General features: G+C 43.0%; 1 protein-coding gene across 4 annotated transcripts in view; it reads right to left on the bottom strand.

Moving 5' to 3' along the window:
* Positions 1 to 67: 67 nt before the first annotated feature.
* The window catches only part of LOC139749238 (solute carrier family 22 member 13-like), a 20,948-nt gene continuing 7,521 nt past the window's right edge, over positions 68 to 13,494 (bottom strand). Inside the window, exons 7-15 of one of the 4 annotated variants that reach the window (XR_011712934.1) lie at positions 13,462 to 13,494; positions 10,769 to 10,913; positions 9,901 to 9,986; positions 8,965 to 9,224; positions 7,980 to 8,164; positions 6,959 to 7,125; positions 2,594 to 2,709; positions 506 to 700; positions 68 to 345 (exon numbers count right to left, since the gene is read on the bottom strand). The exon at positions 13,462 to 13,494 is cut by the window's right edge and continues 136 nt beyond it. Coding sequence is in view for 2 of the 4 variants with exons in the window: in XM_071662960.1 (XP_071519061.1) it covers positions 2,631 to 2,709; positions 6,959 to 7,125; positions 7,980 to 8,164; positions 8,965 to 9,224; positions 9,901 to 9,986; positions 10,769 to 10,913; positions 13,462 to 13,494 (955 nt within the window). In the remaining 2 variants the exon portion in view is untranslated. Of the gene's footprint in view, positions 346 to 505; positions 701 to 765; positions 783 to 2,593; positions 2,710 to 3,647; positions 6,158 to 6,958; positions 7,126 to 7,979; positions 8,165 to 8,964; positions 9,225 to 9,900; positions 9,987 to 10,768; positions 10,914 to 13,461 lie in introns of those variants that run through there. The other 3 variants (XR_011712935.1, XM_071662960.1, XM_071662961.1) reach the window with 3 other exon arrangements.

Raw genomic sequence — 13,494 nt, 5'->3', positions numbered from 1 at the left:
ATATATATATATATATATATATATATATATATATATATATATATATATATATATATATATATATTTCATGTTTATGAATCTCTAGATATTACAGAACTTTCACAAGTACTTTGTACGGTACATATATTTATCAACTTTTCCAAGTAGTGGTTGACAAGTTTCATTCCTTCTGACCAGGTAGTTGGTTTTTCTTTATGCCTCACCCACCATGGGCTGCTGGTTGCCAGTTCACAAACATATTATCTCTCCATCTTACGTATAACACTCGTCAACACATCTCACCCGACTCGTTCTTCATAACTAAGATATTGTGGGGACGAGCGATTACGCGTTAATTTTGCCCATCTGCAAAACATCGTCGTATAAGTAAGTAGTTCGAACACATTAAACTTTCTTAGTTGTAGTTGACTATTCCATCATGTTAGATATAATTAGATTCGTCAGTCTGATCATGACTTACACCCAGAAGACTATATTTTGATCATGCAATTTATAACATTCTTACCGAAGACTTTCGAGGGTGATGGAAGAAGTGGATTGTGGTGACGAACGGCGGTCAGTGGTGGAGGGGCGTCGGGAGGAGGGGAACTCTGTGTCAGGAAGAGGGTGGCGGGGGTTGAGCAGTTTATTGTCCAACTACCGTGTGAGCTGCCGGTGTTGGTCAGTCGGAGACGATGCACAGGTTCAGCGAAGTGATGACCTGTTGGTAGGCGGTGCAAGAAGGACCCAAGATGAGTCTGCATGTTCATTAATGCACTCTTCCTTGCGCGTCATCTGTGTGGCTGTTGGTAAGGAGGACCAGGTTGGGGAGGCGCAGGTGAGCTTAGGTAGAATGGAGCTCGATTGGTGGGACGCCTAATAATTTCAGTCGGCGGAGAAGGTACAGACGGCACAAGAAGATCTCAGGATAGAAATGACATGAATCTTCCAGATTAAACCGTCGGCTGTCGTGACACCAAAACGTCTGAAGTCTGACTACACGGTGTGTGTGTGTGTGTGTGTGTGTGTGTGTGTGTGTCAGACATGAGTTTCAGGGCAGTAGTGGGAAAGATGGACATTAGAGACCCTCAGCCAACGTATCTGCAAAAGACTAACTAGATTTAATCATGTCGTCAGATCTTCTGTGACGGTGGAGAAAATAATTTGTTTTGCGAAACGGCTATTTTGGGCGCGTAGGTTCATCAAAGGCTTCCATAACAGAGGGAGAGAAGATGAAAGTAGAGATAGCGGTGGTGGTGGTGGTGGCAAGGTCGGTGTTAGTGAGGATCGTAGAGAAAATGGAGAGTAAAAACGCAAGAGAGAGATAGACACAAAAAGATGAAGGGAGGCAAAATAAGGTATACATTCCCTGTGTGTCGGAGAAGGTGACTAAAAGGGGAGGGAGCGGGTGGCTGGGAATCCTCCCCTCTCGTTTTTAATTTTCCAAAAGAAGGAACAGAGAAAGGGGCCAAGTGAGAATATTCCCTCTAAGGCTTAGTCCTCTGTTCTTAACGCTACCTCGCTAACACGGGAAATGTCGAATAGTATGAAATATATATATATATATATATATATATATATATATATATATATATATATATATATATATATATATATATATATATATATATATATATATATATATATATATATATATATATATATATATATATATTGTTACGAACACGTGTGTGTTGTATCTATTTCTTATCAGGGCGAGGAGTGATGCCAGAGGCTGGCTCGGAGTTTCTGTCCACCCAGCATTTGGCGGGGTCAGCTGCGGGGGTATTTCACCACCGTATGTCATCGGTGCTGAGTTCGCAAGAAACCGAAGAGTGTAACTACGCCGAGACTCTGGGACCCTCCAACCAATAAGAATTGCTTATATTTCTATAGCCAATCGAAATGTAAGGTTGTACAGCAGCAAGGGTGAACGCTTGTCTTCTTGTACCCACTACACCCGCTAAGATTCGATTGCTCTCTCTCTAGCCCAGCGAGGTGGGTGGTGTCCCCTGCTGTAAACCTGTGAGCCTGTAAGCCCGTTACCCAAGTGCTGTGCTATAAGCCGTTGCTGCTATAAGCCCGTTACCCGAGTGCTGTGCTATAAGCCCGTTACCCGAGTGTTGTGCTATAAGTGTTTACTGTGTTACATCAGGTTTAGATAAGTGTAACGATGAAGTTCATTGTGTCACGTCAGGTCTAACTAAGTGTCACAAGAAAGAGATCTCCTGGCTTGAAATCTCATCTGGAATGTTATCTCATGTTCATTGTTAAACTCACTTTCAGTGTTAACGTAATGATTCATGCTTGATTTGTATGCCCATCTTTGTACACTTGAATTCTTTCATTATAAGTAGATTTAATGTAATGCTGGTCTTTAATTCAATCCCATAACTTTATTATTGTGTTATCCTGAGTTGTGCAACTTGACAAATCTACAACGTCCTTGCAAGACAAGGATCAGTAGTATTTGTAACATATGTAACTGGCGACCTTAATAGGTATTGAGTTCATAACAATATATATATATATATATATATATATATATATATATATATATATATATATATATATATATATATATATATATATATATATATATATATATAATCACCTGACCGCAGATGGGGTGAGCCGGCGGTGAGAGCGGGTTATCTCGTGGGCGGCTGCATCTTCCTCGTCACTATGATGAGGCAGATCCACATGGTTATCACAGCGTTATCACTGAACCTGAGGACGAGGTGAAACCCTGTTATTTATCTGCTCGAGTGGACTTCAAGTGGCTCCTCTCTTGAGACGACTGTTTAGTGGTCTGATTCTTTCCTTATCTAATATATCTCGTTGTCAGGGAGTTCATGTATTTTCATTTATTCCAAATTTTTTTCCTTGCCTTTTTCATTCATTTTCTATCTTTTAGAAAATACCTTTTGTCAAAATGATGATACGTAATTAGTCAGCTATTAAGTTCTTGTCCTGAAATTATTTCTAAAACCTGATGAAGTCATGAAAAATGCCTTCGGTTGGCGGATGTAGAAAGACGATGATGGTGTCAATAATCCTAGTAAATGATACGTCTATGAATTCACACAACCAACCAACCAACCATGGATGGTGCCTGGAAAAGTCTTAGGATTTTTTGTAGAATACGGCGAGCTCGAAAAATGTCATCACGTGTATAGTAAGAATGTACCACATTGTTTTAATGTTCATCTTGAGCATATGACAGGGGAAATTGATTCTTGAGTTGATTGCTGAGGCTTATCATCCCTCCTTTTTTTTTTTTTTAACCATGTGCTCGTAATGTGGATAAGTCAGCAGTCAGTTGTGCCTGTTGTCCTATTGACTGGCAAGCATATTTGGATATATCCTGGTAGAGTGGAGGATCACTGACGTGGGTCTGTTATATGAAGAGTTAAAAAGTTACTCCGGATGTAGAGTCAGTCATTTGCTAGTTTAATCGTCCATAGAATGAGTGGTTAGTAAACATGGTTGGTAATAAGACTTTGCCGGGGGTTACGCTTATCAATTGTGTAACTGGTGGTATGACTTCGTAAAAGATGGTCAGTGAGATGTAAAGGGGATGAGGAAGTATGCATTGCAGCATCATATTTTATCATATATTTTCTCTCTTTTTCTTAATTCATGTTTGGTGTGTGTGTGTGTGTGTGTGTGTGTGTGTGTGTGTGTGTGTGTGTGTGTGTGTGTGTGTGTGTGTATGTGTGTGTGTGTCCAATCTCCTACGGACCAACAAACACTTGATTCCAAAGCTGTCAAACAATATCAACGGTAAGGTAACTGACGCCAAATGTTCTTTCGAGCTCTAGTTTCCGGCGCTTGAGGCCCATAAATGACCTTCGGTTATGTCTTCACACATCTCTTCATCAAAGACCAGAGAGATCTATCACCGCCACCATCTACAGGCACTACGTCAGTACATTTACTAACAGTCGGTACATTTTTGTACGTGTAAACACACCGTTACGTGTACACTTTAGGGGAAGCAGAGGGACAATAAAAGGAATGTCACTTTAAGTTTTTTTTTTTATACAGTAATGAAATGTGATACCGTTATGGTAAGATCAATAAACTTTCCATAGTTGAAAATCAACTCAATTCACTTAATAGGTCAGTTACAGAGATCTCATAGCATTTGCTTGGTAATCGCACCCAGCAGTCATAACTAGGCTGGAAGCTGAACTATATGTAATGAAACACTTGGACAATAACGTTAGCAATGTAGAGTAGAAAAGAATTTGAATGATCAACTCTTACAAGTCGGCCACATCAAATCTACTCGCATACGCCTTGGTGTTGGCTCTCTCTTTCTCTTTTCTACAAGTATTACTTCAGACTTTGTTCCGGAAAACTGGCTGCTTTAGTGTCCCCGCTATCAGTTAACTCAGACAATACCTGGCAAATCATTGCGTCAAGTGATTACTGTGTGGCTGATGGTAACTTAAGTGTAGGCTGTTGTGATGTTTATCTCTTTCCTTGCACTACTAAACTTTGGAACTCTTTACTTGCTCATGCCTTTCCTAACAACTATGATCTAACCCTCTTTAAACAGCAAGCTTCGCAGCACCCTGAAATCTTAGTTTATCATTTCTTGTTTTTATCTATTTTGTCTTCTTCCACGTCTTATTCAAGGCCTGTTATCTATTATAACTTTTTCCTGTGATATACTGGAGCGTATGGACAAAAGGGAAGAGAGAGAAATGTATCATAAGCTCGGGTTCCCCTCCATTAGAGGAAAGACAGTTCACCTTCATACTTTTCCAGATAATCTCGTCCACTCACACACAAATCCCAAACTCGACCATTATATATAAAAACATGAACAACATTACTTTTTAAGCTGGAGTATTCCACAAGCTATACCTTCACTCATCTGTGGCTGACGAAGGAAGATGAAGCCTTTCAGAATACAAAAAAGGATTCCGGTCAGTTAACACAGAGACACAAGATCGGGGTCATTGTGCTGTGAGCGTGATGTTATTAACTCCAGTGTGATAACTTGACATGATGACGTCATGAAAATCACGCCAGATGTCTGACATCTGAGAGGTACACAAACACGGTAGCGGCTTACGTCGCGGTCCATTCAGTAAGTAAACAGACGTAATGGTTGTGATTCTGACTTATATTCAGCGTTGAGACGGAGCGCCACTTCTGAGAACTACTCTTGGTACGAGCTTCTCTGAAAATCAATTAGGTCCAGTGTAAAGGTGTGGGCTGGTTTCCGTAAAAACCAAAGTTCAAGCATAAAGTTACTTCGGTGAGGATCGGTTATGTCCAGCATGAGGTAAGGACTAAATGATGAGGAAGTTAGTTGCAATACAGACGAAGTTTTGTTGGTTCATCTAGTTTAAGAGCAGTTGTAGCTTCGGTTCCGAGACGATTCTACAACCCAGTGCGGGTATGGGGTAATACATTCTACAACTCAGTGTGGGTATGGGGTAATACATTATACAACTCAGTGTGGGTATGGGGTAATACATTCTACAACCCAGTGCGGGTATGGGGTAATACATTCTACAACTCAGTGTGGGTATGGGGTAATACATTCTACAACCCAGTGCGGGTATGGGGTAATACATTCTACAACCCAGTGTGGGTATGGGGTAATACATTCTACAACTCAGTGCGGGTATGGGGTAATACATTCTACAACCCAGTGCGGGTATGGGGTAATACATTCTACAACCCAGTGTGGGTATGGGGTAATACATTCTACAACCCAGTGTGGGTATGGGGTAATACATTCTACAACCCAGTGTGGGTATGGGGTAATACATTTAGAAAGCCTCTTAGTCCAGAGTTAGATGTGGACAAAACTCATTCAACCTTAGTTAGCCAATCTATAGATATGGACTGAATACTTAGAAAATGCATCTCTCCCGTCGCATCCTTCCCTCGGCTCCTCCCCTCGGCTCCTCCCCTCGGCTCCTCCCCTCGGTTCCTCCTCTCGGCTCCTTCCCTCGGCTCCTCCCCTCGGCTCCTCCCCTCGGTTCCTCCTCTCGGCTCCTCCCCTCGGCTCCTCCCCTCGGCTCCTCCCCTCGGTTCCTCCTCTCGGCTCCTTCCCTCGGCTCCTTCCCTCGGCTCCTCCCCCGACGGGAACTAAGTTCTTTGTAGTTCGGTGAAGCTCTCGCCCTCCTCTCCTGCTCCTTGTTTGTCTTCTCTAAAACACATCAAGACAGACTGTTAGGTCGAGTCGTGTGGCCCGTGGCGTACCACTGGACACTACTGCTGATGTTATCTGTCTTGTACAATAACCTATACGGTAAGGCATACGCCAGTCATGGCCGTCTATGGTGAACATAAATCAAAATTTCAGAAGAAGGAAAAATGTATAATAGCTCCTCAGATGTTTTCAGGACTGATTCATGAAGGAAGGAATGATATAAGGCGGAGAGATGAAAGAAGATGGATAGATGAAAAAAGATGGATAGACGAAAGATGGAAGAGAGTTCCACTGCTTAGCTGTTCAAAGAAAGAAAAAAGAATCATCCTCCAAAAATGAAATGCTTTGAGCTTGAGAACAGGCACTCATCTCCTAAGACGTGAAGATGTTACTCCTACACATCAGTGTACTGCTCTGCTGTCTACCTCAGACAGGCCTCTCTGGACACGTTCTGCCCCAGTCAAATATTCCTGACAGTTAACTTTGTCACAAACATAATATATCTAAAATGAGTTTCCCAGATGTCCATTCTTCAACATTCAATAGTTACCTTTCCCTCATACGCAACTCAGGCACACAATTCTACACATTCAGTCGTCCAGGGACGCTATTTGCTCCCGACACCACCTGCACCTCTTGTAGGCATGAATATGTGCAGTGTTATGGTTCCACTCTCAACCTTGTTGGCTGACAGGGGCAGCAACACGCAGGTTCCCTAGGCCAGACTTGCTTCTTTGCTGTGCCCCTCACCTGCTCTACCCCTCACCTGCTCTACCCTTCACCTGCTCTACCCCTCACCTGCTGCTTTTCCCCTTGATGAACCTCCCGCTGAAGCCGTGCTCGAGGTCGGCTATGGTGTCCGGCAGGTCGGCTCCCAGGGTCTCTGGCAACAGCAGTGTCCCCAACCCCGCCATCACCGACGTCAGGCCGAACAGCATCGTTGGTGCCAGTGGGTAAAGCGGGGCCTTACGGGAAAAAAGGAGGAAGGAGTGTTTCAGTGATTCTTACGGTCAAGTGAGGTCCCGCGGATGTGTTAAACTGGTTCTGTGGAGGAAGGTGGGGCGTTCATTTGAGCTCATGGAGGACATTGCATTGATCCATTGGTGAAGGAAGGGGCGCTGAGTTAACCCTGTGGAGGAAGGAGGGACATTATACTGATCCATGCAGTTATGATAGACTATGAGAAGCTAAGAACGTCATGTAGACTTCCGAGGATACAGTGCATCTCAAGGAAGAAAATAGATAGATAATTTGCACAGGAAAAGACGTGTTAAAAGGAAGGGAAGGAAAGATGTTACGTGAGTCCTAGAGATCTCGTTCAGAGAGAGGATGTAGGAAGATTTAAATGGAGAGAAGAACATCGGAAGAGATCGCCATGTATACACCTGATCCCTCCAGAGGACAGCAGGATACTACAAAAATGACTTAAATATAAAGGAAAGAACATCAGTCTTATTGTAATTTCTCAAATCAAGGAAGGTCAAAGAACATCAGGGTATTAGTGGTTCAACCACTAATGAGTTTATGGAAAGGGAAGAGGGTTAATTGTATGGTGTCTCCAGGATGAGGGAAAGTGCTACAGTGATTGGTATGGTTGGGTTGAGGTCTGGAGGTTCGAGGAGAACTCTTACCATCCTTTCTCGAACTGCATTGAAGCCTGTTGGATAGAGAATCGCTGTTACGTTTATGTGTGGAGTTACACTGAAGCTCAGATAGTGATGTTGCAGTGATAGTGGAACATAGTGGATAAAGAGTCACTACTACGTCTATGTCTGCAGCTGGAATGGACCCACAGAGCACAAAAAGTGGAGGCACCCACCAGGATCTGAGTGACGAAGGGTGAGCCCATTTCCCCAACTTTAGCTGCCAGCGCTGCGCACCCGAAACCCTGAAGTCGGACGTCGGTGGGTATTAGTTCGGAGGCGTACATGTATAATATCTGGAAGGCTGCACTGATGGAGAACTTCCCGAGCTGCGCTAGCACCATCACCAACCACGGCAGCTCTGCAATATACCTCTCGTCAGCATAGAATGTCTTGGTAGACACGAAGATGTTTACATTCACTGATGACCTTACGGGAGAGGTTATGTTGGAGGTTGAAACAATAAGATAATCGTTCCAAGGTCTTATATTTCATATCATAAGGTTCATACATAACAACCACAAACGTCCACCACCTGCATAAGACCACAGAAATACTTATAAAAGACATACCGTCGATTCGCACTTTATTCCCCCTTCCTACACAAAACACAGTATCAACTATACTGCCTCGACAAGCCCTAAACAACTGCCTTTTCAACTTAGTTTCAAATACAAGTTCAGACAAAAACCCATCTGAAACCACACTCTCCAGACATATACGGGTTCTAATTTCTCATATGCCTCTGGAGACATCCACCCCTGCATATCATAAACATCATTTTAGTATATCAAAAGAGCCTCATAGCTCCAGTATGTAACTTCCGTACTGAACACCTGTTCATTATTTACCCTTCGTTCTTTCCACACTTCTTCACGTGCCGTCCTGCTGGGTGAACGCTATATCTCCTCTAGTACGTTTATGAATTGGGATCCCAAGTTAATGTATACATTTTCCGGCTGAAGCTTATCAACCTTATTTGGCAGGCATTTAAGCATCAGTTATATATATATCGAAAGTTCAATAACAAAAGCATAAAATTACTCAAAGGCAAAATAATAAAGTTTAGCTGCGGTTATAAATGACCTCAGCTGGAGGGATAATCAACCCCCTTTCAAGCTAAGGGTAACAAAAATTTGCCGAAGGTACAATATTCCTCACCAGGCGGTATGAAGGCGAGGGCCATGATGAAGGCTCCCGACAGAAGGTAGAGGCAGGCCACAGGCAAGCGACGCCCTACTCTCATCACTATGGGAACTACTAAGGTGTAGGCGGGCACCTCAACCAGTCCGGACAGCGCCGTATATAAGTACTGGTTGTCTGAGTAACTGACGCCGTTTAAGGACATACCCAAGAACACGAAAGATACCACACAAAAGTCCAGGCAGAGGACCAACATGATGCGCCGGATAGTTGATGTCCTGGAAAAGCAGACGAGTTGAGTTCTCCTCCCAGGGTAAATCTATCCTGAAAAAGAAGAAACATGCTCCTCCTGCGCTTGGAAAAAAGGCGAATAAGGGAGGCGGGAACGGGAGCTGGAAATCTTCTCATCCTGATGTATTTACCAAGAAAAGGAACTGAGGAAGGGACCAAGAGCGGATTTTTTTTCTTCTTAGGCTCAATGTCCTCTCCTCTTGACGCCACCTCACTCAAACGTATAAAGCGAACATGTACCAAAGAAAAAGAGAATTTAGAGAGAGAGAGAGAGAGAGAGAGAGAGAGAGAGAGAGAGAGAGAGAGAGAGAGAGAGAGAGAGAGAGAGAGAGAGAGAGAGAGAGATGGTGGTTTGGTGTTAGAATTCTTGATAAATATCTGCTCTTACTTAGCTAGTGATGAGTTACACGTGAGTCTCACACAGCTAACCCTGCTCTTATCTCACGGTATAAACTGATCTTGGCACAACTGTCTAAACCGATGACAGTTTGTAACAAACAGAGTCTTTTGATTTCACTTTCTATAGATTAAGGTCTTCAGTAAGACCTTAACGTACTAAACGAGATGGTTCAACGTCTCTGACATCCTTTTCCAATTGCGAGTTCCTGTATTTCAGTAATCATTCAGTTATAAAAAAAAATACTTTGACACCTGAAGACCCACCTGAAGAGAACTAGAACGGCGTCACTTATCTGACGAAGGCGCTGACGAAAGCCTCTCGCTGTCGTGGCTGTGGTCAACTTGCTTTCCTGAAAGATCACAGTGGTGTTAGAGTAGCCCACCCGATGAACATCTTGTGTAAGTCTAACAAACTTAACCGCTTCTAAAGTGAACTGTGTCCATAATGCAACAAAACCTGGTATATAGCTCACTGCTCTCGCCTACGTTGAAGTAAGTCATTATCATTAGTAGTATATGGAAATCAATAACATTCATCGTAAAGATAATCAATCATCAGTTTATCATGATTATTATCATCATCATTTATTATTATTATTATTATTATTACTATCATTATTATCATTATCATTATTATTTTTGTTTTTTGTTATTATCAATATTTTGATCTGTGCTTTTTGTTGTTATTATTATCATTATTTGTATTTTTGAAAGGAAACGACTCAATGATCATAAGAATCCATGTAATATTAGAATTATCTCTACAACCAGAAGATATTAGGTAACATTTTGGTTTGTTGGTGATGGTCTGACGTGGGCGGCCTCAATGACCTTGGTATTTGATGGGTCTAACGCTCAAACATCCACCCAACCATTCTGGCTATGTGTACGAGCTTATAGATCTTTATGATCATCTTGTGTATGAGTATGTGTATAATAAGGATGAACATGTAAGGCCTTTATTACTTTCTTGTAACAGTTCGAGCCATAAGGACAGTTTTTGACTTCTTTTTGCGTTATTTTGAGCTAAATGCCTAAATTCCATAGTCCTGTTGTCACATGAGCTAAACGAATGAGTTAAAGAATTCTTATGTAAATTAGGTGAAGCTAAATCATTCACATCATACTTTACCTTCTGGATCTGTGTCATGATGAGGTTGAGTTGGTCATCAGGAGGGAGGGAAGCGCCGTTGAGTCTGGCTGCTCTTTTGAGCGTTCTCCTCGCTTGTTTGTGTCGACCACGCACGATCAGCCACCGCGGGGATTCGTCACACAGACTGGGCGATCATGCACGTTAAAGAAATAGTACAGCAATGAAGAAAAACAAGTTTACGAGAGGAGATCAGTTTAGCCATGTTCACTTAAGGTAAATCACTTGTCAGCATTTAATATAAAATGGCTATTTTACCAGCAACTACGAGACCCTGACCCTCGTAACGAGTCAAACCAAAACCTCTTGAAAAACGACGGTCTACAGCGAGACCAGGAGACGCGGCTCAACGACGGTCTACAGCGAGAGCAGGAGACGCGGTATGATGGTGTCAACGTGGCTCTTACGGGTCAGGCTTCAAAATCTAACCTTTCTGCGCAGGGGATCTTTAAGTGGAGGTTTGGAACTTTTACTAATAAAAGAGATAATTAGAAATTAAAGTCGAACATTTGACCCCCTGTAGTGAAAAACCTCGTCTGTACGACACAACTCGCGAGATGTCAACCAGGAAATTGCTTATAGCAGTATGACGTAGTGTGTTTAGTGGCAGTGGTCATTATAACTATAACAAATGATTTATCAATTGTCACAAAAATCTTTACACTTTTAAGAAGAAAATGATAATATAAAAAGATTTCATTTTCTTTTTTCTTTCATCGAGGTATTGGCTGGCATCTCGTTTTGTTTTGCATTATGTAAACTGCCGTTTCATCTTCAGTTTGTGGACGGTTTATAACACATGGGTACAGTGTACGGGAAGGAAATGAGACACGTGGAAACCCGTTTGGTGAAGCTTATCTTTTCTCATACTAAACTTGTTTGCTGCCAGCCTTCGTAATTTCATTGCTTAGTTTACGTCACTCATCAAGCAGCCTTTTATAACGTAAAAGATGATAGCGGCAGCAATGATAACGCTAGAAGATAAAAATAATGGTGTGATTATGATAACTATGATAATCATAATGATGTGATGGTGGTCATAGAGACGATGGTGGAGAAAAAGATATGATGATCATGATTGTGATGACTATAATGATGAAGGCTGATAATGAAGCTAGGATGATGATGATAGTAATATCTTATCTGGCAGTCGACATGCAGCAGGCAAGGGCGCAGTGCAGCGACGGTCACCCCGCATGAGGAGAGATAATGAGTTAAATGATGAGATACAGCGAGGGACATGTTCAGTCCCACAGGTGCTTTTACACCAGACACAAACATGGAAAGGTTATTGGAAGAAACATGAAGAAGGAAGAGAGGGAAAAGGTGAATGTGTCATTATGGTGAACATCGTGTAACACCAGCACAGGGAAATACTGGTCACCCCCCCCCCCCCCCCACACACACACACACACACACACACATCACACTAGTCGAAAATTTTACAGAGACAGAAACAGAGAGAAGTGGGAGGAGGCTGGAAGGGCCTGAAGTGTGCGTCATCTCTTCGATCCACATCCTGCGAGAGCCTCGCCTCCCACACAACTCCACAACGCAGAAACGAAAACGGTTGCCTTCAGCTGTTGACGGAACAACTTTCTACCTTCCACTCGATAGTTCTTCCTCAAGTCCCTCCACCTCGGTCGACTGATAGGAAATAATGTCGTTTTGTCTAGCGGGGAGGAAGTACTTACCTACTGAGGACGATATGGAGTCAGAAGGAAAGACAGGCGGTAACGAGAGAGAGAGAGAGAGAGAGAGAGAGAGAGAGAGAGAGAGAGAGAGAGAGAGAGAGAGAGAGAGAGAGAGATGCTTCGACAATTTAAAATAACTCCGGAATAAAAACTTTTCCTGCCTGAAGAGACTAAAAGCTTTAATGTGGAAGACTGCGTCAGACAGAGACTTGGGTTAGGGAGAGTCACAGGAAGAGGGAGAGACACTCTCCATTCCCTTTGACCTTCCTTTTTAACTCGTTATTCTCTCGACTTCTCCTTCCTTCTCTCTTTCACCTTGGCTCCGACTCCTCGTCCTCTCCACCCCCGTCAGGAGGCACAAGATGCACCAGCACGTAGCACGGTGAAGATCACAACATCCAGCACAAGATGCACCAGCACGTAGCACGGTGAAGATCACAACATCCAGCACAAGATGCACCAGCACGTAGCACAGTGAAGATCACAACATCCAGCACAAGGCGGCAGCTCTGTGGTTAACTGGCTGGCTACTTGACTAGCTGGTTGGCAAGCTGGTTGCTTGTTTGGCTGACTGGTTGCTGCTTGACTGGTTGGTTGGCTGGTTTTCTGGCTGGATGCCTAGTTGGCTGGCTAACTGGTTGACTGGCTGGTTGGCTACCTGGTTAGCTGGTTAGCTGGTTAGCTGGTTAGCTGGCTAGCTTACTAGCTGGCTGGCTGGCTAGGTTACAAAGAAGGAAATGACTCAAAGATTCGTAAAACAAAGGCGTTTGAAGAATATATGTCAATAGCCGACCTGTGCGCCCCGTCACACTGGTTTTTTATCATTGCCAACTGTAAACAGAAGCGTCATGTTAAGCATTCCGCTCTTCTCTTCGGTCACACATGCATTGTGCCCCGCGTGAGAGTACCTTTCGTATAATCAAACACAACAGATATCTCGTGTGTAGGAAAGTTTAAACTCTAAAGTTATGTGTAACTCACTAGAGGACTGGGATGATGAGCAGTGTAGGCAGG

This window comes from Panulirus ornatus, chromosome 6 (genome assembly GCF_036320965.1).
Source record: "Panulirus ornatus isolate Po-2019 chromosome 6, ASM3632096v1, whole genome shotgun sequence".
NCBI classification, from domain to species: domain Eukaryota; kingdom Metazoa; phylum Arthropoda; class Malacostraca; order Decapoda; family Palinuridae; genus Panulirus; species Panulirus ornatus.
This window is presented reverse-complemented; position numbering and strand designations above follow the sequence as displayed.